The 26,352-nt window shown below is 49.0% G+C and overlaps 7 protein-coding genes across 7 annotated transcripts; 2 read left to right on the forward strand and 5 right to left on the reverse strand.

Moving 5' to 3' along the window:
- Positions 1-702: 702 nt before the first annotated feature.
- Positions 703-2,245, forward strand: AO090012000982 (uncharacterized protein; the record flags this gene model as incomplete). Its single annotated transcript, XM_001727865.3, has 4 exons — positions 703-872; positions 940-967; positions 1,030-1,543; positions 1,608-2,245. The coding sequence occupies 4 exons, from the start codon at positions 703-705 to the stop codon at positions 2,243-2,245; spliced, it is 1,350 nt and encodes a 449-aa protein (XP_001727917.1).
- Positions 2,246-3,191: 946 nt separating this feature from the next.
- Positions 3,192-4,596, forward strand: AO090012000983 (putative tetracycline transporter; the record flags this gene model as incomplete). Its single annotated transcript, XM_001727866.3, has 2 exons — positions 3,192-3,260; positions 3,319-4,596. 2 exons carry the CDS (start codon positions 3,192-3,194, stop codon positions 4,594-4,596), a joined length of 1,347 nt encoding a protein of 448 aa, XP_001727918.1.
- Positions 4,597-5,050: 454 nt separating this feature from the next.
- On the reverse strand, positions 5,051-6,122 carry AO090012000984 (uncharacterized protein; the record flags this gene model as incomplete). Its single annotated transcript, XM_001727867.3, has 2 exons — positions 5,051-5,781; positions 5,855-6,122. 2 exons carry the CDS (start codon positions 6,120-6,122, stop codon positions 5,051-5,053), a joined length of 999 nt encoding a protein of 332 aa, XP_001727919.1.
- A 348-nt stretch (positions 6,123-6,470) lies between these two features.
- AO090012000985 (WD40 repeat domain-containing protein) lies at positions 6,471-9,380 on the reverse strand (the record flags this gene model as incomplete). The annotated part of the gene is made up of 7 exons (XM_023236719.1): positions 6,471-7,130; positions 7,186-7,484; positions 7,534-7,665; positions 7,717-7,851; positions 7,914-8,854; positions 8,910-9,061; positions 9,120-9,380. The coding sequence occupies 7 exons, from the start codon at positions 9,378-9,380 to the stop codon at positions 6,471-6,473; spliced, it is 2,580 nt and encodes an 859-aa protein (XP_023091618.1).
- Positions 9,381-10,510: 1,130 nt separating this feature from the next.
- AO090012000986 (cytochrome P450) lies at positions 10,511-12,504 on the reverse strand (the record flags this gene model as incomplete). Its single annotated transcript, XM_023236720.1, has 4 exons — positions 10,511-10,620; positions 10,672-10,708; positions 10,748-12,191; positions 12,248-12,504. 4 exons carry the CDS (start codon positions 12,502-12,504, stop codon positions 10,511-10,513), a joined length of 1,848 nt encoding a protein of 615 aa, XP_023091619.1.
- Positions 12,505-12,976: 472 nt separating this feature from the next.
- On the reverse strand, positions 12,977-16,114 carry yme2 (putative RNA12 protein; the record flags this gene model as incomplete). Its single annotated transcript, XM_023236721.1, has 4 exons — positions 12,977-13,530; positions 13,581-15,323; positions 15,387-15,531; positions 15,962-16,114. 4 exons carry the CDS (start codon positions 16,112-16,114, stop codon positions 12,977-12,979), a joined length of 2,595 nt encoding a protein of 864 aa, XP_023091620.1.
- Positions 16,115-17,853: 1,739 nt separating this feature from the next.
- Positions 17,854-24,426, reverse strand: AO090012000988 (glutamate synthase (NADH); the record flags this gene model as incomplete). The annotated part of the gene is made up of 4 exons (XM_001727871.3): positions 17,854-20,665; positions 20,721-24,066; positions 24,129-24,169; positions 24,251-24,426. The coding sequence occupies 4 exons, from the start codon at positions 24,424-24,426 to the stop codon at positions 17,854-17,856; spliced, it is 6,375 nt and encodes a 2,124-aa protein (XP_001727923.1).
- Positions 24,427-26,352: the final 1,926 nt, after the last annotated feature.

The raw sequence follows: 26,352 nt of genomic DNA on the forward strand, positions 1-26,352 counted from the left end.
TTACGCAAGTTCAAGGGTTGACCATACAATGCGACTTCATGCACCGTGCATAAATCCCTGAATTCCCTTACGAGAGGAACCATAGGAGGCAGAGTCTACAGGATAACATAGCTAGGTTACTATTGTTTTAGCGTTGAACATAGGAACAGGTACTACTAGGGCACTTAGTTTGCCTTCTCCATGTTTGGTCACATCAAGTTTGGGCAAGAATGAGGGATGTGGAGGCGTTACTTAGGAGTTTATTCTATGATACCCCATTGTATTTGTTCCATGACGAGCTATTCCGACGCGCACACACACGCTTCTCCCTGGTTCAATTGGCTTTATATTGAAGTAATCCCTAAAAAGATGCACCTGCGCGCCCCCAAGGCTGCAGCCATTGACTCGGTAGCTGCGTGCCTACTGGCTGAGCGTTGTTCTGGGTGCTTTGTTGAGCTGCACGCGACAGAAGCGGCCTGAGGTTCGGAAGAGTTCCACCCGCATCTTTCGCACCGCCAGCTTTCTTTTTCATCTTCAAACACCTCTGCTTTCGAACTCTTCTTCCAACACGTCTCGAATTCATCGTTTATCGTTTTTGTATTAGATTATTCAAAACCTTCCTTCTATTCTCTTCCCTACATCAACCCTTATATCCTCAACATTGTTCCTATTGCGTTCACTCTCTTCTAGGGAAAACCACCAGAGACGTCATCTTTCAGCATCATGGCTGCCGCTTCTGTCAATAACAGTAACCCTCAGGCACAGCCCGAGTCGCCCTCGGAGAAGCTCAAGCAAAACCATACTTCTACTCCTTCGGTTAGTTCGAAATTAAATGGAGCGACCGCCAACGGCGTGGACAACATTGACAGCCCGTACTTCAGAGAACTGCAAAGGTTCGTCATTTCCAAATGAAGTTCTGCGCATTCGCACTTTGATACGGAGCTAACAGGACGCTTATAGGAGCTTGCGCAATACTGTGAAGAAGCTGGTCAGTGACTACACCCCAGACTACCCTCTTGTGTCCCTTACCACTCACATTGCCTTGGACAGAATGCGACCGCTAAAGTTGATGCCATCATTGCCGAAAATCCCGGAAAATCCCTTGATGACCTGGTTGCCGAGAAGAAGATCAATGCCGACCAAAAGGCGCAGGCATTGAAGAAGCCCGCTCTGCAAGCCACTATCGCTCAGATTGAAGAGCAGATCGCCAACTACAAGGAATTTGCTGCCCAGTACGAGCAACGCCTGGCCACCCAGCAGGCCGAGTTAGCGAAGGCCCATAAAGAGGAGTTGGACGCAATTCAGGAGAAAGCTGTCTCTGAGGCTAAGAAAGCGAGTCAGACTGACTTGAGACAGCGTCTGCTTAGCTTGAGCAAATTTCTCTGTGCTGCTGCCACCATGAGACGCTCTGGCGACGAAACCTCCAGTCTGACTCGTGCCTTTGAAGGTGTTCTATACCAGGTTTATGGAGGGTCGCACGAGGCCGTCAATTCGATGTTAAAGCTAATTGATGGTGTGGATGAAAAGGTTGTCAGTGTTGAAGGGGAGGCACTGGAGATCACCTGTAAGGCAACTACCTCCCGCCCCAATGACCCAGTTCCTCGTTGCTAACGGCTCTGGTCTATTAGATAACAAAGTGAAACAAACTTCTGAAGAGCACGCCCCCGCAACTGAAGAAGTAGGCACGGATGCTGCTCCCGAATCGGATCCTACTCTGGCCAATGCTGGTTACACTGAACTCCAGGATTGCTCTTATGACACCGGAATCCCCGCCGCGAGCGAGCCCACCACTGCTGTATCCCAGCCCGAGCAGGTCGCTCCACCGGCGCAGACGCTCGTTGACGATGCTGCTAACCCTGTTGCCGAGGCTAGCTGGAATCCCAAGACTGGCGATTCACTTGCATCCTCGGCGAATAACGATGGCTGGGTTGAAGTGCCACGTGATCCGGCCGAGACTGATACTGGCCTTGAGGCTACCCCTGTAGCTGCTGACACGGGCGACAACAATGTGATTACAGAAGAGACCACGGAAAATGGTGCTGAGAATGTCACTGTGTCTAAATCGCAAGGCGGCGACGGTTTCGAAGCGGTCGTGCATCATCAGAGACAGCCTAGTTCCCGTGGCCGTGGCCGTGGCGGGCGTGGACGTGACGGGTTTCGGGGACGCGGACGTGGTGATTTCAGGGGTCGTGGTAGAGGTCGTGGCGGCCGCGGACGTGGCGGACCTAATGGCAACACAGTCACCCCTCCTGCCGGATCTCAGTAAAGCATACGCTTCAATTGTCAGTGAACCTACCGCCTTGGTCGGGATAGGCTGTCTGTGAGAGTCTGTCACCAGTTCCCACGCTTTCTACTTTACCATACACCAGACTTCTGACACTGCTTCTTGGGCTCCTTAAAGTCTCTCCTTTCCCACTGCGGCCATTGTGGTCTTCTGCATTCTCTATCTGTCTTACTATTCCTATCTAATAGGTTATGGGTAATGGTGGTGTTACGGGTCACGAAAGCGACGAATCTTCTGAAATGCTTACAATAAGGGGTCGGAAGGCTGAGGGAAGAGACATTGGCTTATGTCTTTACAAGCCTCCTTGGCTCTACGTCTTTTTTCCTTTTGGAAGATAAACTCCAAAAGTCGGTTCCTGGTTGTACATGTCTTGCATCTTTGAGCGTGCATGGTATATTGCTCTTTAATTTCTTTCTTCTCCTCCCCCCTCTTCTCATGGGTAGTTCGGCTCTCATGGCTGCGCTTTTAACTAGTCAACACTCTTCTGTAATTTATTTTATAATTTTGTTGGCGCATGGGGTCGATGGCTGGACCGTTGGACGTGGCAGTGTGCTTGGACGGAGACTGGCTGTTGACAGCCTGAGAGGATGCGTTTGTGGGTGAAAGGGCGACTGGACCTGCTTTTCAGTGTAGTAAAGTTGCAGTCAGTCAATGGGACCAGCGGCAGATATCACTGTACAGGTTTTTTCTTCTTTTGGATCATGACGAGTAATTCCATGCCTTATATTTCGCCGATCATGTGGCTTACATAAGTCGACAAATTGATTCATTTTAGGGAATCGATCAGATCATCGGTTTGCAAAGGTCATCCCCCCAGCTACATTTATTTATTTATACATTTGGGATCGGGAAATCTTCATGCTGGACTAATCGTTCTTTCTTTCTTTTCACTTACCCATAGACTTGACCTTTTCCCTTTACGATCGTTATGGCGCTAGCCGCTGATCAGCGGAAGAAGATCCTCAAGGTCTTGATGACATCTTTGCTTCTGGATTTGGTACGTGACCCTCAGTTCCTATCCAGCCGACTGCGCCGTCTTAACCATTGTCTTCCAGATATCCTTCACCTTCATTTTACCGCTATTTCCTTCCTTATTGACGTTCTACCGCAACGCAGACCCTTCCCCCGCGTCTCTCTTGAATCAAATATTTCGCTACCTAAACGCTTACAAGAACGCTTTTGCCAAAACAATCGACTCCCGCTATGATATCGTCCTTCTAGGAGGCGCTCTGGGTTCGCTCTTCTCTTTCCTCCAGGCCCTTGCCGCCCCAGTCATCGGGCGTCTCTCCGACAAATATGGCCGCAGGACAGCGCTTCTATGCTCAATGGCGGGCAATATCCTTAGCGTCGCGCTCTGGGTTGCTGCCACAGACTTTCGCACCTTTGTTGCTAGTCGCATTGTTGGAGGCCTTAGTGAAGGCAATGTGCAGCTGGCTAATGCTATAGCCACTGATATCAGCGATGCCAGTCAGAGGGGCTCGACCATGGCCTTAGTGGGCGCTTGCTTTAGCATTGCATTTACTTGCGGCCCAGTGTTGGGGGCAGCTCTTTCCAACATTACGGTCGTGGCGGCGAATCCGTTTGCAACGGCTGCGGGGATGTCGCTTCTTCTGATCGTTGTCGAGACGCTCTATCTGTACCTCTGCCTCCCGGAGACGCACCCTCGTCTCACTAAGCTCACCCAAGCTACGCCTCAGTCCAACGGTACCAAGTTTGCGAGCAGTGAAACGAGTCGTTCAACACCGCGCGTGCATACCAATAATCCTGCCGTGCTCAATCTGATTCATTTCCTCTTTCTTCTTCCCTTCTCGGGCTTGGAATTTTCCCTTCCCTTCCTGACTGCGGCATTCTACGCCGGGCACAAAGCAAGCCCTTCCGCGCTAAATGGCCGTCTCTTGTCTATGATGGGTCTCATTGCATCCTTGCTCCAGGGTACCGTCGTACGACGCTTGCCCCCGCTCGTTACTGTCCGCGCGGGTGTGGTGGCTTGCACCATTTCGTTCTTCCTCCTTGCTCGTGTTTCTTCTCTACCCGGGCTATACGTTGCGAGTGGATTCCTAGCCATCACTAGTGCTACTGTAGTGACCGGGCTGAACAGTTTGGGGAGCTTCGAAGCACAAGAAGGAGAGCGCGGCGCTGTGCTGGGCCGGTTGAGAAGCTGGGGGCAGGTGGGCCGTGCAACGGGGCCTGTACTTTTCTGTTCACTTTTTTGGTGGGTTGGCCGCGAGATTGCCTATACCACTGGAGGATTCCTGATGCTTGCTGTTTGCGTGGGAGTGTTTACGACTTTGAGGTCACCTCCTATTGCGCCTGCAGCCCAAAAGAAGAAATGAGGATAAAGGTCTGAATGTCGTCACTGGCCTTATTACTAGGATATGTAGGCATATACGACGATGACGTGTTGCTTGGTTGAAAACCTGTACAATATACTGATAGACTGCATGGATTGATTTTCGGCTCACTGCTGGCTCAGTGGCCGGGATTGTCCGCTCTGCCAGTGATTTCACTCCATGAAGAGAAACTCTACTGGCTTCATGTTAAGAACTGGAACACACGCTGGATTTTTCAGTTGTTGTTGGGTATAAAATACATAAAGAGGGGCAAAAATACATTGTAGAGTAGGGAGTGTCTGTTCATAGAGACTCGATAGCCACGCCATTGTCGAGACTGACGCTCAATATAACTCCGTTAACCTTGTATCAAGTTCGATGCGCCATCACAAAGTTCTGGGTTTGGCTTTAGTCATAGTCACTCTAATAGATAGGGATAGAAATTCCACATCTACGATCAGCGATGTAAGCAATGTCTGTCCGTTGAATGCCAACGATAACCCTGACAGCTCTGCATCGCCAAACCAGGTCCAGTCACAGGGTCTAAAGATCCTCTCGCTTTCCCGATTAACCAGTCGGTCAACGATACGAACTTTGCCGTTCGTTCCCAGCCAGCAGCATCATCAGCATGTTCAATCGTATGTGACGAGATGCGGCCCTCCTCGTCAAATGAGAAGATAAAAAGCCCGGTAAACTGTTCCTCCTTGGATAGTGGAAAGATTGGAGCATCGCCACCCAACAACACACTCAGCCCTTTATTGATCCCATCCTTGGACGATGAAAGACGACCGTTCCCCTGCGATTCCAGACGGTCTTTACCATTCATTGATCTAGTGGCGGCCGACGCCTCCGAATAAGAGTCCTCGCCCCGGGGTTCCGTCTTCCACCGTACAACTAGTCGTTCATCTCCGCACTCATTGTCGCTAACTTGTTCCGGATCCAAGACTGTTCCGGCGCGAACAATGCGTTCACTTAATACTTGTAGTCGAACATTCCCCACCAAGGGTAAGCTACTCCAGGCCACCGGTACGGTCCACAGGGCAGCACGGTAGAGGGTCCTTCCTTTAACAGTGGGAAGATGTGGATGCGTCGACGGAAAGAGGTGGAGAGTGACGCTCGGAGCTAGGATCTTAGGAGGCAGCGGATTGATGAGGAGGGTGGGTAGGAGAGGAGAAAGGGTTCGAAGCGCTGCCGGAGGGTAAGGCCATTGTCAGCACGAGGATCATAAGGTGAGGACATATATCGCCTGCACAAAGCTTACTCCTTCCCAATTTCAGGATCCGCTCATCCGGTGGTTTATGGTCATTGATAGAGTTTCCGTTCAGCCCATCCGATACCGACGGTCGAAACCGCGTTTGCGAGAAAAGTGTTGGTGACAAGGGTCCCAGCCAGGGTTCGTTCGGGATGCCATGACGTGAGGAAGCCAGAGGGTGGGTGAGGGGTGAGACGAAGTGTTGGCGAGACTTAGCAAGAGAACCTGGCCCTTTCCACGCATTCCTGGCTGTGGTGATGTATGGAGCTGCGGACATAGGGACTGGTTTCGGCATCACTGAGGAAAGCGTTCCGTCTCACACATTGAAAATAATAATATTGAAGAATATTAAAGGGCAAAATAAGAAGAGAAGTCCAGCCTGCACCAGACGACAGCAGCCTTCGTTAAGCCATGGGTTGTTGAAGGTACATACATCATGGTTAGGAAAGAAGTCGAGACTGATGGATATCTTTTCCCTCCGCGCATGACGTCGCGGCCCACGGAACATCAACTGGTCAGCCCAACTTTTAATGAAGAATCTACATGTCGTGGAACGTATTGCGCCAGATCTATAGATTAACAAATGGTATCAACTCAGGTCATAATACGCATAACAAAGTGAATATCAAGCTAGTTCATCGTCGTCGCCTTCCCCCAAGTACCTTTTCTCCGCCAACTCCCGGATCTTGTCTTCTAGCACGCCTCGGCCGTATCGCTCTGCGACCTTGACGGCAGCCTCAGTCATCTTGCCATTGCGATCCTTCATCATTTGGACTAACTCCAAAGCCTTCATGCCCCGCTCTTCTCCTTCTCGGCATTCAACAGCTAACATTTGCAAGAGGATTTTATCCAATTCGAGCTCTTTCCTAGCCAACTCGGCACGCTGAGTCGACGTGGCATTTGTAGATCCTAGAAGATCCTGAAAGAGTGAAAGCATAACGCTGCCGCGAATGAAGGCTTCTTCAAATTTCCCATCATCACTCTGTGCAAGCCCTTCTCCTTGTTTCCCGACTCCTTTTCCTGGCCTCTCAGATATTGGAATCCGGAAGTCGAATTCACTGAGCAATGGGCGAGGGAAGTATGGGTATTTATCGCCTCCTTTCAGAATGATACAATGAAACTTGTCCTGTGCAACTGCAACAGGCCAATACGTTTCCTCTTTGCGACCGCTTGCAACTCGCTCCATTTGCGTGGTATCGAGGAGTGGAACCCAGCGAGCTTGGCCAGGGTTACGCCAGTGCTGCAGAATAAGAAGGACACCTTCAGAATCGTAAATACATGGGTCCTGCTTTTAAGTTAGTATCTACAGAATGAGAAGTTTTGCCTTAGGATTCACTCACCCCTGTGTCTGAGAAGAAAACACTCTGCAGTTCTGCGCCTTCGGGAAGTGCTACCACATCCTCATTTTGACAAATTTCATCCCGTTTCACATTCTCGACAGAATACCGCAATGTTGCTGTGCGGCCGTCGCTTCCTACAGGCCCGTTCCCAATAGTCATAACATAGTCCCTCCATGCGACGCATGCCACCGCTGGGCTCTTCTGCCTGTACACCTTGAACGGTGTCCCAAATAATGTATAAACACGGACATAATCTTTTGTCGTTACGACGACGATATAGGAATCACTGAGTGCCAACGCTTTCACCAAGTCAGCAACGAATTGAAGGGTGATTAGTTGTGCTTCTACCTCTGATGAGTTCTCCCCTGGGCAGTTGTGTCCGCCAGTCCGCTCGCGTGGTCCATGTTTCATGGGGACGATAGAATATTGTGGCAGGTTTACCATCAGTAGGGTTGTTGGAGAAGAGAGTTCCATGCTCATCTAGGCCCAGTTAGCAAGGTATCATCTAAACCACGAGTTCGTTCGACTTACTGAGACACGCGCGATCGTAGAGGTACGGATCGGTAAAGTGGAAGTCACGGTGGAGTTCTCGATCGTAAAATTCCACAGTCACCGTATTATGGGTCTCTTGGTCAACGGTCCAAACACAGCCCGTCAGATTTAGGCCTAGCCGAGTCAATTAGTATGCCAGTGACTAGGAGCTAACCATGAATATTTGAGATACATACAGAGATACCGTCTGTTACCTCGCCATGGTGTACTGCCAGGCTGAAGCGATGGGTGGATTCTAGGTTTAGAGTAAGAGGTCAATAGCCGCTTCTCAGCATGGCCATCGATCTCGTCCAAATGTTGATTTGTCCGCTTGCCAAATGCATTAACGCCTTCCGCGTATCCAGCGCCATCATCATCATCGACAAAATCCTCCATCCCCTGGTCGGAGCCAAGGATATCATCAAGAGAGTCAGGAGTACCTGCTCGCCGCTCGATAGACTCCTTCGGCCTGTTCGTCAATGGTCGTCTCACGTTATCAGATATCTCTGCTAAATGCCCTGGAAAGATAGGCGCAGCCTGAAGTGGCTTCTGGAGCAACGGCTGCTGTTCGTTTGAGACAACCCCATCATATATGAATAGCTCTCCATCCGACGTTGTGAACGATAAAGAGTTATTAGAAGGGTGCCAGGCAAGATTAATGACGTTCGGAAAATCGTATCTCTGTAGTACCTTTTGTGTCTTAGTTTCCCATAACAAGACTTGACCATCCGCACCAGCAGTCGCCAGAAGTGCGCCATTCGGGGACCAGCTGATTGCTGTAACATCGCCATTGTGGCCGCCAGAGAAGACCTTCTCCTTCTTCCACTCGCTCGTGGAGAAAATTGCAATATCCCTGGTGGCTTCTGCAGCTGCAAATGCCGTCCCATCTGGATGCCACACGACCCTCGATGTCGCTTCGTCCTCAGGCTCAAGCCTCCGGATAGCCCCATCAAGCTTCTGTACGAGTTCCGGCTCCTCGGCGAGCAATGAATAGATGTACAATATACCGTCTGTACACGATACCGCAATATACCGCCCACTTGGGTCGAAGGTAACATGTTTCGTCCCCTTAGATTGGTCCCGAAGATACTTAACTTTGGTCATATCCTCAATTTTGACGATCTTCACCGTGAGTTCACTGTACCATATCAGTGATCTAGATCCCCCAGAGTTATTGCGCACAGACTACTAACTCGCTTGCTACTGCAGCCCATTCACCATCATTTGAGACCGCTATATCTCGCACGGGTAACGCACATCGAACAAGCAAGTTTTCCATTCGACCAGACTCAATCTCATACTGCCAGACGGTACCATCCTCCGCTCCCATGATGAACGACTCATTCTGCAATAATCCTTAGCATCTTACCAACTTCATTCATCCCAGGGCCTATATATCATACTGTAGCACCGATTCCCATGTGTCCATCAATGCCCTCGTCAACAGTCTTTGGTTCGCCATCTTGCCCAACAGTGTAAATTCGAATCGCGGAGTTAGAGCCACCAGTGATAATGCGACGGCCGTTCGGGGTGTATGCCAACACTGTGGTCCCGGGGGTATCTAAATTTGTTCCCAAATCAGCTACACCGTCCATACTGAAGGTCAAGATATATACAAACTTACGGGCTGGTCTGCCCCTAGGACGGATGGCTTCCGACGCCATTGCGGAGATAGAGAACCGACCACAGGGAAGTTATGAAAATAGAGTTACCGGGAATTGAACGTGAAACACTCAGAGAGATCAACCCGACGCATCTATCAAAATGAGCGCGGCTTGTAGTCTATACTAAACAACGCAGGTTACTGATTGAGCACGGTTGGACTAGCGAAGCGTTGCCCGACGCGCGGACGCGTCCGCGCGCGCGAAATCCAATAACCCAAATCAGTAGTACTTAAGGGCTTAGGGCACGATGTTAGGGCTCAAAAGAATAATTCATCGCCCGCAACTTAGGTTAGCATGACACATGCCACATCGGATTACAATAGCTTCCAAGTGTCAAATACAAGCTCCCGTGACAAATGGCAAGATGAATGTTTACAGAAACGCCATCCATTACCTGAGCGGAACCGTCTTGTCGCAACGTATAGCTTTATCAGCAATTTAAGTGACATATCGATAAACTACTCAATAGATGCAATGCAGCAAATAAGGTGCGGAAGATGAATGACGGCACGGACCACCAGTCAATCTACACGCGTCAAGGGATCGGACGCAAATCAGTTCGTTGGTGCTCATACTCATAAAATTCCACGGGGACATGCGATAAATAATTCGTGCACGCTGATGGTAGAAAACTTAGGTACATTTTAAACCGCTATCGAGCTGGAAACCGCGCTAAGCAGCTTTCGTGAGTTGTGGGATGTTTGAATGGCCTGAATCAACCCCTAAATATGTGTTGACAATGTCTACGAAGGGGCAGGTCAACACAACCTCAGAATCTTCTCATACTACTTCAGCAAAGACTTTTCTAGGGGAAAAGAGAATAATGCGTATCCCCCATATGCAAGGGAAGGCCATAATCCTCATGGTATATGTTGTTTTACACCATTGCGGCCAGTCAATCATTCAAGGGTGCTCCCAAAGTGATTCCAATAGAGCCTTCGTCAAATATTAATCTTCTAATAGTGGTAGTAATGGATCCAAGACTCTAACAATAGGTGGCCAAGTTCCCTGATTGCACGCGGAGCGAAGAGTAGCAAACATTATAGTGTTTTCTAATGGAGATCCATGAATCTCGGGTATTTTCCCCAATGTCTTTAGTTATTAATACCAGTAGTCTCGTGTTCATTGGTCTATATGTGGATGTTTTGGACTATGTAAATTCGGCAGGTTATACAAAAACTTAGGTCCCGGTCAGCCATAGGCGGGGCGAGATAGTGTCTTCCTCCCCTTATGAAAACCACTACGTACAAAAGCATGGAGCTAGAATCCGGCCAACGGTGGTATGACCTACCCACTCCGTGATTGTTGACGTTCCACAGTGTTTTTCCCTACTAGAGTTATTATCACACACGCGCTATTATACGTACCCTAATGTCATTTTTGGGCAAATAAGCGCCGCTAGATTGCCTATGCCTTGGGACTGTAAAGTGACTGCCATCCATCGGTTCAATGTCCCACATGACGATCATTGCGGCAGTGAAAGCCAAAAGCTGCCTCTCCGCAAATGTCCGTCCCTTGCATCCAGACATGCCACCGCCAAATGGGTGAATTGTGTGCATATTTGCCTTCTTTTCTCCGGTTTCCGGGTCAGTTATGATAAATCGCAGTGGATCAAACTGGCTGGGGTTTGAGAAACATCGAGAGTCATTCTGCAGCACTCCATGATGGAGTATAAGACTCTCGCCTTTGTAGACTTTATAACTATGGGGCTTTGTCCTATCACTGTTTGTAACGTCTTCGTTGGACTCTGTGATAGTCAAGTCAGATGTGAGTTTTCGGAATGACATGTCGGCTGAATCCAAACGAAGTGTTTCGTAGAAGCTAGCCTTCAATAGAGGGCAAGAGTCCAGCAAGCCTTTGAGGTTAAGAGAGATTCTGGGTGGCTCTTCAAAAGGGAAGCCAGTTTCCTCCCTACTTGGCCTGTGAGCTTTCACGTATGGAGAGATTTCTTTTCGAATTTCTTCTAGGAGGGTGGGATCATTGTAAAGACGGACAAGGTACCAAAAGGCGATGTTTGAAGAGTTAACATTCATCGCCCAGAGCAAAGACAGATGCCCGGGTGCGCTGGACCTTGGTGAGAGCCCCAAGTTCTTAGACGTCCGGATGCGTTGTTTCAAAGGCTCTGAAACATCTTCGAGGTCACGGAATTTCACACCAGGGTCTATCCCATCATCCCACTGGAGAAATGCTTGTTGGTAGGCGGCAAGAGAGTTCAGTATCCGATCACGAGCAGCATACGCTGCAGGCACACCAGGAAGTGGTGCCCAACGAGGTACACCAATCGCTAGAAGGGGGAATCGATTGTCCAGTACCCAAAGATCATCAAGCAAACTAGGAAAGGCTTCCAGAATCGCTTGACCCATTAGGGTAGTGGTTGTAATATTCCCGATGAAGCCCCTGACAAGGTCAAACAGGTTTGCCTCGCAAGCGGGCTTGTCGCCGTTGTCATCGACAACTTCGACATCGCTCCCACGCTCCCACAGCGTTTGATCAACTACGCTCCGGCAGAAGGTGACGAAATTTGGAACCTCGCGTTTTAAAAGTTGAATAGTAGTTTCGGAAGCTTCCGTTATGAACGGTTCCCGCATGAGCAGATTGGGAAGCTTGTGATGAAACACTTGATAGTCAGTAGTATTCAGGTCTCGCAGTGAACCCAAGTCATCGCCAAAAGCCTTCAGCGCACGGTTGACTAGAGGAGCTGATGTTGTGGCTTTGGATTGCATGATAGATTTGATCATGGATGGTGACACAATAGTATTGTGCTTTGTGCCACCCATGTAGCTCCCAAACACAGATGCATTCATATAATCTCTATAACGCCAGTCAGGCCACATAGGGTTAAGGTAGTGGCAGATATGGATACTGACCTGGATTTTTCAGTGAAGCTTACGTGGTCCCATACAAAAGAAAGACTATGGCCCAGCCACGGAAACCAATACGGCAGCGTCTTCACTGATTGCGGTTGTTCAGTCTTACTGTCGACACGACTCTGGAATCCACTGATGATACGCGTGGCAATACAGCAGAGGACCAGAACGGTTGCCAACAATGGCCATACCAGCTCCGATGAGCCACTCCACGCATTTTGTATCAGACCATCAGTAGATAATCCATCCTTTCCCATTTTCTTTCAGGGAAGGGAAAAAAGGAAGGGGGGACAAATAAACAATTGATCCAGCAGGAAAATGCAAAAGATATAGACAGGGCGAAGCACAGAGCCAGCGGACCGCACAGGGTTATATAATAGAAGAGGAAGAAGTACTTTCAAGAGAAGTCCACCTTTGAAGCAAAGGAGGACTTGAAGGGTGTTAAGAGTACGAAATCTAATGGGGAGTGATGGGGAAAACTTGAATGTGAGTAAATGCTAAAGATAGATCTTCTCGGTCTGACATGATACATGATACAGTAACATTACAGCTTACTCAGCTGGAAGCCACCCCATTAATAATTCCATTTGTTGCGTATCACTACCAGGCCTGCAAAGGGGTCAAGCGAAAAGAAAGAGAGAGAGTGTGTGTGTGTGATGAAGAAAAGTGCAACCACCATCTTTATGGAAGCCCAGCGGTATCAAATAGGCAGGTTTAACAAGAGTAGTTTCAGTGTCCCCTACGGAGGATCATCTGGAGGAACGCACTCTCAGTCTCGTACCTGCTAATCTTGTTTTGCGAATTATATACTTTCTGTAAGAGCCACTGAATTCTTGAAGTTAGCTCTCGGGGCTGTTTTGGCAGTGATCCAAGCAAACGCAGCTCCTCTTCATATTTTCCAATGCTTTTATTCTCCTTACTGATCAGCCGTGACAAAATCTCGAGGTCCAGTCGACTACTGAGAGTCTTATTCTCGGTTAGCTTTTTAAAGACAGCTCGATAAACCGGCTTGCCAGGCTTGACCGTCTCTGGGCAGCCGTTGATAGAACTGACAGAGATGAGTTCTGCCTGCTCAAGAGCTTGAAGGGCAACCTCGCCGTTTTCCTTGAAAAGGTCTGAGAGAAGGACTTGGTTGTATGGCAGACTACCTTCCTTGCTATTCGCCAGCATCTTGATCAAATGCCAGACCTGCTCGTGGCTCCATTGGGCTTCAGTATTCGTACTCAAGATAAACATCTTGAGTATCTCAGATGTCGACTGCTCTATGATGCGGTTGACCGCGCCTTTCGCATTCGTTAGCTATGTGTCGTGTCAATAAAAGCAGCTAACCTACCATTGGGAGTTTCTCCCGCTTCTATACGATGTGCCATGAATTCAAGATCAGTCACCCGGCCTCCCAATATTTCAATACAACTGTCCAGGTCTTCCAAATATTCTTCACTTCTGGGTGGCTTATCTCCCGTTCTTGCTTCATCGGCCAAATGGTTGAGTACAAACCTCCTGCCGACTTCAAGGGAGCAATCACCCAAGGAAATTGTTCGAAAGACCGAATTCGGCAGAGCCTTGCTTAAAGGTTTAGCAAAGGAAACATCGGTAGTTAGGAAGATAACGTGTGCAATATTGGCGCTTGTTAATCCAGCGGCCCATTCGGTGATCTTTTCATATACGACGTTGTCCTCGGAAGCATTGTGAAGGAAATTATCAATGACCACCACTGGCCGGAGCTCAGGATGAGCTTCCAGATACTCCTCGTCTGTGAGGTGCGCATCCTTATCGTTCTTTTTCCTGCTATCTAAGATGACTCCCTTCAGAGCAGTGGCAGTGCTCTGCCAGATATTGCTGAGTTGCGCATCCAATGTTTCGGAGAACCCGGCTTTGGTACCAATCATGCCCTGTGCAGCTAGATCGATGAAGCTGCTAATGCTGTTCATCCAGGAGAAAACCGGCCGGTAGCCTACTTGGCCAGCTGCTCGTGCAATTTTTGCAGTGTCGCCCCTGGCGTCCTGTATCTGCTTGCAATCAATGACCACCTTGTATTTGTAGTTCTCAAGAGCTTGGTCCAACACAAGTTCCCGTTTCCCAGAACCTCGAGGACCGTGTATGATGATGAAGGTCTCCGTATTCTCCGTAAGCCAAGACTGCAGCTGAGAAATATCCCCTTGACGATCCTCCCAAATCGCGGTGAGCCCACGAGGATCAGACGCCACAACACCCAAGCCGATGATGTTGGCCTTACTAACCTGCTTGCGAATCCATCCCAGAACACTGTTCTCTTCGACATGAAGCGTTGCCTTTATCTTCATCTTGATAAAGAAGGTGCGAATGGGGTCAAAAACAGTCACAGTGATGGCCGCGATAAGTGCAGCGACGGCAGGGATTACTATTCTTGGATGGCTCAAGATCCAGTCCTTAATCATTGACAATTTGATCTTCCGTTCATAGTTAATCTTCAACCTTGTGCCAAATTTCCCGCCACCTTCTTTCTCTGCGATTGTGAATCCGTGCATGCAGTTTTTCGCCATAACCGCGAACTTGGGACGAGCAAATTCTACGTAGGCGTACCTTGGTAGGATCTTGGAATCCGACGGTTGCCTTTCAATGTCTCTCAGTTTCCCATAGCTGCGGAACAGTGAGTACAAAGATTCCGTAGTAGGATCATTTGCTAAATCATTGGCGCTGCCCGGCAGGAACTCAACTCTCAGCCGAGGGCTCGGTATGCGATATAAATCCTCTATCCATGGTCTTCCAAGGACACTGGCAACCTTGACCTGCTGGAAAGGATTGAACCAAGGTCGAATAGGGTGTTTCTCGAGATGATCCTTGACAGCCGTCTCGATATCAGTGTCTTTTACCCCCTCGTTGCGAGTGTATTTCACAAATGCACCGCCTTCTCTGAAGCGCGGAACGACCTCTTTGATCTCAACTTCTAGCTCATGGGGAAAGACACGACGGATAATGCGTAGGGGATCGGACGCTGCGAGATGCGGTCTGTCGATTCGTTTCAAGGCCTCTTCGTACGGTCGACTTGCGCGGAGAGACCCTTCCAAGACCCATTGCAGTTTCCGGGGGAAAATATCTGTTATAGTTCAAACTTAGCTTGCGATACTACCAGTATGGATTTAAATTCGAGATTTCGTACTATTGATAAACAGTAATCCCTCATTTTTCTTCAAATCAATGTGTCCTGTCTCGAGATACGAAGCATGTGATGCGCTACTGAGGCGAGCGAGGGAGGACTTTGCGGCAAACAATGACGGGGGTGGTCGCCCCCAGCGGAAGGATGTCTGATAGATACGAGGTATCACCACTGGAAATGATTTTCGCATCTTTATCGTCGTCGCCATTGAGATGGTAGAGCCATTGTTGAGGAAGTTTGATATTGATCAACATTAAGCTTGGTCATGAGTATGACGTAGGTGCCCGTATAATACACCCCGGAACAGCTGTATTCCGCATCTGTCCCGGATAAGTGCTCCTAGTATTGTCATTTTCTGTAATTATGAAATTTACAGCGCTAATTCCATAATCCACAGAATTGTCGCTCCAACACTGGAGCCACCTCCACCTGTGATTCTTGCCCTTATTCCCCGACATCAATATCAATTCACACAAAATGGGTTGGTGGTGGAGTTCGTCTTCTCCTACCAAAAATGAAGCGCAAATCATCTCATCATTCGATACGCAACCGGCGCCAGAGAACGCCGGGGTACCTACATCGCAACCACGGACATTAACTCGCGAAGAACGAGCAGATGCGGAGTTGAAGCAATTGCTAGCCAGCTTGGAGGGAGACATCAATAAAGGACATGAGGCATCGCAAGGGTCACCGTCCTCCGCAGAGTCCACATCATTACCCCCGTCATCCATAGCGCCGGAATCTCTCTACCCCGATACAATGTCCTGTCGTTCTGCGTTCGACTACGCATTCTTCTGTCAATCGTTCGGCGGGCAGTTTGTCAATGTTTACCGATATGGCGAGCTGCGATCGTGCAGTGAACACTGGGATAATTTCTGGCTTTGCATGAAGACCAGGACATGGTCGGATGGTGCTCGTAAGAAGGCAGTCAGAGACCACTATCGCAAGAAAGCCATCAAGTATAAGACGGGGCCCAGTAGTGAGGATGTCTGGGATCTCCGGACAGAGCCGGTTCGGAATGCTTTTGAAGGGGATTTTGCTGCTCTAGAGAAGGAGATGCAGGCCGAGGAAGAATCACAGGGGGCTGGTGCCGCTTAGGTTTGCTGATGCTTCTTTGTTTGCCTGCAATCTCTTGTTTATCGGTATATGTAGATTTGAACCCGGATACTTGTCTCCTGCAGCTCATGAGACTCTGTATAGTACTCATTGTACTAATTCTATGTCAAGCAGCAGTCATAGACCTGGTTGATGGAGTTTTCCTTGAGAATTGAGCATCTGTGCTGAATTTTGTTGTATAATATTAGAAATGGAAGTTAACGCTTAGCGTCTTTATCGATAACATGTCCATTTATTCTTTGTTCATGTTCACTAATATAAAGGCGAAGAAAGTCAGAAGCCAGTGGCAGAACCAAACTACAGATCCCCGCATGGTTTCTAGAATGTTAATCTCCTTGTCCGTCTGATGGATTCACGAATATACCACGCTATACATTCCTTTCTATTCCACAGTGCTTATCGCACAAAAAAGTCACGTCGACATGGACAGTCGAACGCACGACCATCCCCACTACTACCGCACGCAGATGGGGCTCATAACCATGCTCGAAGACACAAGCTACGGAAACACGTTCACTGGGGCGCGGTGGTGCAACTCCCTGACCGTCCCAGAAAGGGGTACTATCCAAACTATTTCGACGAGAGAGCATCAAACCATAAACCCATACTCAAGCCCCAGACATCATTGGACCGGTCGATGTACTACAGAAATTTATGGGCAATGATCGAGCTGGCTGATCAACGGTTGGGATATCTTTACGATTGTTTGAGGGCGGCTGATGACGAGGCTGGCTTAGATTGGATCATAAAGGTCGACGACGAGTTCATGGGTCGAGAGGCAAATCGAAGGGCAAGAGTATCTGCAGATAAGACCTGGAAATGAAGATACAGGGCCCTTTGGAATCACCTCACGGTAGATGAGGTTATCTCCCGGACTCTAAATGTTAGGCACTCAATCCACAATGATCTATGTCATCGAATCTCCAATATATTACTTAAGAAGTAGATATGTACAATGAATCATAGAAAAGATACACTGAATAGCAAACGCGCCGACCCCATTTTTGCATACCAGTTTTTATGGGAGAGGCACTGCAACAAAACGCAAAGGAACACAGCCGCAAAACGAAAAAAGGAGCAGGAACCAAAACGGTACAGGCTTGAATAAGCAAAACAACAAAGCATTTAGTAAACCTCTCCGGGAGTGTTGCACCATTGTTGCTAACATGTCAATGTAACTGCAGTCGTAGCTGTTGATCAATTGCCATGATACAGATTTTCAACCAACATTAATTCTGCCGGTTAGTAAACTTTTGATCATAACACAATAATCTACAGTCATTTCAATCATGAGCCATGGCTACATGGCTGGGAATATGTCCGCCCCTGGAGAATCTGAAGCTCCCAGAGAAAATCATGCGGAAACGGGTTGTTCCGTACACTGTCGAACCGCATCAATAGCAGGTCTACGGACAATGCCGCCAGTGACAGGAAGCTGAGAGCTAATGTCCATAAGATGAGCGTCGACTTCGCGAGCACACTGACGGCCCTCATTGATGCCCCAGACAATGAGAGATTGTCCACGACGGCAATCACCAGCAGCAAAAACACCAGGGACATTAGAGGAATATTGACCGGGAGGAGTCTTCACATTCTTGCGAGAATCACGTTCAATTTCATCACCCAGGAGGCGGTCTTCAGGTCCAAGGAATCCCATGGACAGCAAAACAAGGTCTGCAGGGAAAAACTGTTCACTGCCCTCAACTGTCTTCATATCCCAGCCTCCAGAAGCGCTCTTAGTCCACTCAACACGAACAGTGTTGATACCTTTGACATGGCCGTTACCGTCGTCGACAAACTCTGTGGACATGACACAGTACTCACGGGGATCCTTGCCCATGTGGGTCTTGACTTCAGAGTGACCGTAATCAACACGGTAGATGCGCGGCCATTGGGGCCATGGGTTGTCGCGGGCACGTTCTGGAGGCGGCTGGGGAAGTAACTCGAAGTTGGTAACAGACTTAGCACCGTGACGAACAGAAGTACCAATGCAATCATTTCCAGTATCACCACCGCCGATGACAACAACGTGCTTACCCTTGGCGGATATATATGCGCCATCAGCGAGGTTAGAGTCAAGGAGCGACTTGGTATTGCGGTGCAAGAATTGCATGGCAAAATGGACGCCTTCCAGCTCTCGGCCGGGGACCTTGAGATCCCGAGCCACAGTGGCACCGGTGGCGATGATAACAGCATCGTTCGTCCTACGCAGGGAGTCCAAAGAAACCTCTTGGTCAGGGCCAACAGCAGTGTTGGGCACGAATCTGACGCCCTCAGCAGCCATCAGATCCACGCGGCGTTGCACGACCTTCTTGTCGAGCTTCATGTTGGGAATACCATACATAAGAAGACCGCCAATACGATCTGCACGTTCATATACGGTAACGCTATGGCCAGCGCGGTTTAGCTGATCCGCAGCTGCGAGACCAGCTGGACCGGAGCCAATGATTGCAACGGTCTTACCGGTACGGGCCTTAGGAGGACGCGGTACCATCCAGCCCATCTCGAAACCACGGTCAATGATGGCACATTCAATAGACTTGATTCCAACAGGGTCTTCATTGATCCCTAGAACGCAGGCGCCTTCACAAGGGGCAGGGCAGACACGGCCAGTGAACTCAGGGAAGTTGTTAGTCATGAGCAAACGGTTAAGGGCATCCTGCCACTGGTTCTGGAAAACGAGCTCGTTCCACTTAGGAATAATGTTAGAGATGGGGCAGCCAGTGTCAGACTGGCAAAAGGGAACACCGCAGTCCATACAACGGGCAGACTGATACTTGAGCTCATCCTCAGTTAGACGGCTAGAAAGCTCGGCCCAGTCACGTGTACGAGTACCAGGGTTCCGATATTTCTCACTTCGCCTGCTGTACTTCATGAAGCCCCTTGTCTTGTCAAGTATGAGTGCTGACCGCTTCTTCTCGGTCTTTGAATCATTCACGCTGTCCTCAATGTCAAGCATTTCAGCCTTCTTGGCATCGCCCGCCCTGAGCTTCTCAGCGGTGGAAGATGTGCTAGGAAGCTGGGGCACAGTGAACTCGGCCTTCTTAGCAGCTTCAGCTCTGGTAGCTTCCTCTTCCATCACCCGCTTGTAATCGGTAGGTAGAACCTTGACAAAGTGAGGGAGAGCACGAGTAAAGTCCAATAGAATGCGAGCAGCCAGTTCCGAGCCAGTGTAGTGGTGGTGATCCTCGATGAGACCGCGGACAAAGGCAACTTCGGTGGGATCTTCCAGGCCGGATACCTCCACCATCTCCATGTTGACTTTTGAGTGGAAGTCCTGGTCCATATCTAGGACGTAGGCAATACCACCGGACATACCAGCAGCAAAATTACGGCCAATTGAGCCAAGGATGAGCACACGACCTCCAGTCATATATTCACATCCGTGGTCACCAACGCCCTCAACGACTGCAGTGGCACCCGAATTACGAACAGCAAAACGCTCAGCGGCCACACCACGGAAGAAGCACGTACCCCTGGTAGCACCATATAGGCAAGTGTTACCAACGATGATGTTCTCCTCTGCTTTGAAGGCAGCACCGCGGGGAGGATAGATAATGAGGCGACCGCCCGACAGACCCTTGCCAACATAGTCGTTGGCGTCACCCTCAAGCTCAAGGGTGATACCGGGAGCGAGGTAGGCGCCAAACGACTGGCCAGCAGAGCCCTTTATGTTGGCGTGAATGGTATCCTGCGGAAGACCTTCGCCACCAAAGCGACGACTGACCTGGTAAGAAAGTGTAGCTCCCAGTGCACGATCAGTGTTAACTATATCACACTCAATCCTACAGGGAAGACCCTTCTCAAGTGCAAGCTCAGACTCCGCAATCAGCTTATTGTCGAGACGGGTGTGTAGACGATGGTCTTGCTTGCGAACATTGTATGTAGCAACGCCGGGGCGCAAGGAATGGGCAGGAGTCAGAATGAGCGAAAGATCGATCCTCTCCTGCTTAGCGGTCCGGATGTCATCCCTGGTCTTGAGTAGCTCAGCTCGCCCAACCATTTCATTCACGGTACGAATACCTAATTTGGCCATTATAGCGCGCATTTCATTGGCAACGTAGTAGAAAAAGTTGATAACATGCTCCGGGGTGCCCGAGAACTTTTTTCTCAGTTCAGGGTCTTGAGTAGCAATACCGACGGGGCAAGTATTCAGATGACATTTTCTAAACAACTGTCAGTAAAGCAAATATAACTATGAAATTTACCAGTTATACGAACCTCATCATAATGCAGCCCATGGCGATTAAGGGAGTTGTGGCAAAGCCGAATTCTTCGGCACCGAGCAGACAAGCGATAGCAAGATCGCGGCCAGTGCGGAGTTGGCCATCAGTCTGCACAACGACACGACCACGTAGGTCATTGAGAACAAGAGTTTGGTGAGTCTCTGCGAGACCCAATTCCCAAGGAAGACCGGCATACTTGATACCGGTCCAACGAGAAGCACCAGTACCACCATCATGACCAGAGATCAGAATATGATCGGCTTTGGCTTTGGCAACACCAGAGGCAACAATGCCAACGCCGACTTCCGACACGAGCTTAACGGATACACGTGCACGAGGGTTGGAACATTTGAGGTCGTAGATGAGCTGCTTGAGGTCTTCAATTGAATAGATGTCGTGGTGAGGGGGCGGTGATATCAGACCGACGCCAGGAGTGGAATAACGGGTATGAGCAATAGGGCCAACAACTTTATGACCCGGAAGCTCACCACCTTCGCCCGGTTTAGCACCTTGGGCCATTTTGATTTGCAGTTCATCAGCATCGGCTAGGTAATGAGATGTCACACCGAAACGGCCGGAAGCGATCTGCTTGATGGCAGACCGCATGGTGTCCCCATTCTCCATTCTCTTGCTTCGCTCGGGATCTTCACCTCCTTCTCCTGTGTTGGATTTGCCTCCGAGACGGTTCATAGCAATAGCTATGGTAGAGTGAGACTCCATGGAAATGGAGCCATAGGACATAGCACCTGTCACAAAACGACGGACAATTTCAGTCCAAGGCTCAACTTGATCGATGGTGATAGGAGTGCGCTGCTCGAAATCAAAGTCGAGCATACCACGGAGAGTACAGTTCTTGATCTGCTCATGCTCGGCTTTGGCGTAGGCTTCGTAAGACTTGTCATTCTTTGTACGCACTGCGTCTTGCATATTGGCGATGCTGACCGGATCGTTCACATGCTCTTCGCCTCCGTCACGCCAGTGATATTCGCCAGACTCGGGAAGACCAGGAATTTCGATAACGGAACGTGATGGGTAACCGCGTTCATGGAAGGCAAACGCATCCTGAGCAATCAGCTCAAACGTTAGGCCACGGATGCGGCTCGCGGTTCCCGCGAAGCATCGGTCAATGACGCTATCATCAATACCAAGTGCCTCAAAGATCTGTGCGCCCTTGTACGACTGCAGCGTAGAGATACCCATCTTGCTCATGACTTTTAGAATACCTCCGTCACATGAGGCTTTATAATTTTCGATAACTTTGTCGTCTGGCAGTTGCTTGCGAATCAACTTCTCGCGATTCATCTTGAGGATGCACTCCATAGCTAGGTATGGATTGATGGCGTCCGCACCATAACCAACCAGAACGCACATGTGGTGGACTTCTCGAGCCTCGGCAGTTTCGACAACCAGAGCTGCAAGAGCCCTCCACTTGTTACTAACCAGATGATGATGTACCAGACCAGTGGCAAGAAGAGTAGACACAGGAACTCTGCCTGCCGAAGTAGCGCGGTCAGAAAGCACAAGAACCTTGTCCCCATTCTGAATTGCCTCCGTGGCAGCGTCACAAATGGCATCAAGTGCCTCTAGATATCCCGGAACGCCCTTCTTCTTGTCGAAGGTAATGTCAATAGTCCTCACGGTCCAGTCATTGTGCGCCTTGTTGATATTCTTCAGGGCAGTGAACTCGGGGATGCTTAAGATGGGAGAGGGAAGGAGAAGGCGGTGGCATTGCGAGGCATCCATCTCCAGAAGGTTACCCTGAGGTCCCACGTAACACTCGAGAGACATAACTACAGCCTCTCGAATAGGGTCTATGGGTGGATTTGTGACCTGCGCAAAAAGCTGGCGGAAATATTCGTATAAAAGACGTGGTTGTTGGGCAATACAAGCTAACGGAGCATCATTTCCCATCGAACCCAATGCCTCCTTGGAGTCGGCCGCCATGGGACCGAGCAGCAGGCTGACTTGTTCAAAGGAGTACCCGAAAGCTTTAAGGCGGGGGTCATTCTGGACAGTGGTATCATCAATCGTGTAACTAAGATCGACATTTTGTTGGAGCAACTTCTCGTTGATGGCGGGAAGCTTCAAAAGCTCCTTGTCCAACCATGCGGCGAAGTCTTGGCGATGAGAAACGGTATACTTGAGCTCCGAGTCGTCAATGATTCGGCCAGCCACGGTGTCAACTAGTAACATCTTTCCAGGTTGCAAGCGGCCCTTCTGAACTACACGCTCCGGGTCAATATCAACGGCACCAACCTCGGACGCGCAAATGATACGATCATCGTCCATGACGTAGAAACGGCAGGGACGCAAACCATTGCGGTCAAGATTTGCACCACAGTACCGACCATCGGAGAATGTGAAGAGGGCTGGCCCGTCCCAAGGCTCCATCTGACAAGCAGCCCACTCGTAGAAAGCAGCCTTAGCAGGATCTACAGCTGGGTTGCCCTGCCATGCTTCGGGGATCATGAGCATGACTGCTTCTGGCAAAGAGAGAACACCATTAATCATCAACAACTCCAGGACATTATCAAAAGCGGCAGAATCAGAGCCGCCGTCCTCTACTACCGGGTACAACGAGTCAAGTTCCTCGCCAAAGATGTCTGATTTCAGCACACCTTCTCTAGCCCGCATCCAGTTCTTGTTTCCTCGGAGAGTGTTAATCTCGCCGTTGTGGGCCGCCCACCGTAAAGGTTGAGCACGATCCCAAGAGGGGAATGTGTTGGTAGAGAAACGAGAATGAACAAGAGCAAAGTGACCTTCATAGTCCACATTGACCAAGTCATGATAGTACTGATACACTTGAACAGGAGCGAGTTGACCCTTGTAAACGATATTTCTGTTGCTGAGAGAGCACAGATAAAACCAGTTGGCCAGACCAAGGACATGTGTAGCACGTTTCCGAAGAATGTACAGTTGACGCTCGAATGTTCTTTCATCGAATAATCCCGGGTCCGTGTTGTCGGGCTTGTTACCGTCGCCATAGGCCGACTTCAACACCACAAAGGGCTGCATAATAATGGGCTCCCTCGAGAGGGCAGCAGGACCCAAAATAGTGGAATCGTGAGGAACCTCACGCCACCCCAGCACACGTAGCCCCAAGGATGTTGCAAGTTCCTCAAATGTAGCCGTGGAGTCCTTGAGTGTCTCTTGATCGGGCTTGAAGAAAAGGTTGCCAACCGCGTACTGGCCGAGAGGGGGAAGATCCACCCCGACCTCACGAGCAAAGTTCTTAATGAAGAATTTATGAGGGATGCTCGTCATCACACCGGCACCATCACCATCCCGAGCATCTGAGCCAACAGCTCCTCGATGCGTCATATTACAGAGGAGATTGCGAGCTATACGATGGCGATCTACGTTAGCGGGTAAATGTTTATATAATGCTCAGATTGATCCTTACCATCGCTGACGATCTTGTGGCTGGGCTTGCCTTTAATATGGCTGCCAAGTAGTAGGGGTCCCATATTAGCAACGGTCACTCGAGGCATTCTAGCTTTTTGAGACAGTCAACTCGAAACTTACGCAGTAAAGCCTACTCCGCAAGCATCCTTCTCATATTCAGGGTCATAAAGACCCTGCCTCTCGGGCAAAGTATTAGCCCAGCCATATCCTTGCTTTGGTTGGTACTCCGAATACTCGTTGGGCTTCTGCTCGTCAATTATATTTTGGCCATAGATTTCCTCCAAGTTCAGACCCATTCTTCCGCCGATGGCCGACAGAGAATGGAATGGCAAAACTAGGGGGTGTATGGAGTGTCTCTGGAAAATTGCGCCACAGACCAAGTCAAGGCGGGGTGGAGAAGCGTATAGATGTGTAGTGGTTTGATGTCGTCACAGTATGTTTAGGTTAACAACGTGGGTAAATGAGGAATGAGGGGGGAAATCTGTCTGTGACACAACGTATGCCTCGATAATCAATGGATGCAAGAATAGGATGAGAAGAGAGGCGAAGAGAGAAGGAGCAGGAGGGTGGGAGGGGGGAATATACTTAGGGGAATGACAGGTGGGATAGTAGAGCGGGAAGCAGAGGTCCGGAGAATTCAATTCACGTAGACTCTCCGATACAGACAAGGTACAGTATGTATTTTATCGGGGATGAACGGACATTACTTACGAAAAAGACAGGGTTTTGAGTGCAAAGCACGTGTACAATGAACTAATAGGATAGGGAAAAGACGCAGTTGTGGGGGTTAGCGATAGGCCGTGGCAAATTGCAGCTGTTTCTTCCACTTGAGAGAGTAGCTCTACTGGTAGTGTACTGTACCTAGGTAGTAGGCAGCTCGAAAAATAAAAACAGCTAATCTTTGAGGTCTGGAGAATGGTAAAATAAACTAATCCGTCTCTCTCTTCCCGCCCACCCCCCTTTCCCTACTTAAGAAACCGAGCGAGGGCACTGCAAAAAAGAAAAGGGAAAAATTATATATATTGAATTGAAAAACCAAATAAAAAAAAATTAACTAAACTAAAAAAAAAAAAGAAAGAAAGAAAGAAAGAAAGGGAGAGAGAATACCTATAGGAAATTGAGGCGAAAGATCCATTTGAGTTCTGTTGCTCCTACGGGTTATTACACACCTAGCTCTTCAATTCCGAATCGGGCGAGACCAACACTCGCGTAGCATTCATGCGAAGAGAGCGTTTTCGGCGCCTTCCGTTCTTGGTTGAAAGGGGCACTTGGACGACATTGGAGGCAGAGTCGATGTTAGAGCATCCATGCTGTGTTGCCGATATCTGCATTATGTGTATTTTATTCCCTTCCCTCCAACGTGTACCAATCTACATATGGAGGAAATGCTATTTTTCTTTTATCCGCCAGTGCCATACATTAGTACTAGATTAGTAGTACCTACTCCGTACAATCTTGCTATGAAAGCGGGAATGGAAGGTAAAGTCACGGTTGAGTTACTACTATGCAATACAATCCATAAACCGAGGACGCTAAGAAAGAGATAAGACAATCGGGGCCAATCAGAATCCCGGTATTTCAACTTTTCAACCAAGAAGATTAGGTTTCCACTACGTCAAGATCCAACCCGGTGGAGCTCTGAGCTAGGTTAAAAAATAAAGGAATGGCTGCGTTGGCGCTAGTGGGAAACGATTCACACTGCCCAGTCGTTTACGCTGATCGGTATTACCTGGTAATTTTCCCATCATCCATTCGGTCCTGCTGCTACGAACGCTTTCAAATTCCGAGGGCTTCCTTTATAGGTCGTAGGAATTGGTACTGTACCCTATTTACCATAGACAGGAACATTATCACACGCCTTTTTTTACTTTGGCTTTTTCTCATCCAGTCCGTAAATTTGTAGAATTATCATGCTGATTCTGGGAGTCGTGATTGGACAGTAGTAAGCTAACCCATGCTCTCCCGGATTACCCAAGGTAATTCTTGGGTCTATTTGAATAATACAGGCAGTTTTTACATCCTAGGAGAGTAATCCTAGTGAAGTCAAATACTGGGCTTCTCAGCTCAAATAGTAACGGTTCGGTACTACGACTGCGTATATTTTGATAGATACTACCCCCCACGCCTCTTCCAGATATACCCTGTGCCCCTCATTTCTTCCTCTCTCTCTCTCTCTCTCTCTCTCTCTCTCTCTTACCTTTTCCTCTTTCTTTTCTTTTCTT

Source organism: Aspergillus oryzae, chromosome 4 (genome assembly GCF_000184455.2).
Source record: "Aspergillus oryzae RIB40 DNA, chromosome 4".
In the NCBI taxonomy this organism is placed as follows: domain Eukaryota; kingdom Fungi; phylum Ascomycota; class Eurotiomycetes; order Eurotiales; family Aspergillaceae; genus Aspergillus; species Aspergillus oryzae.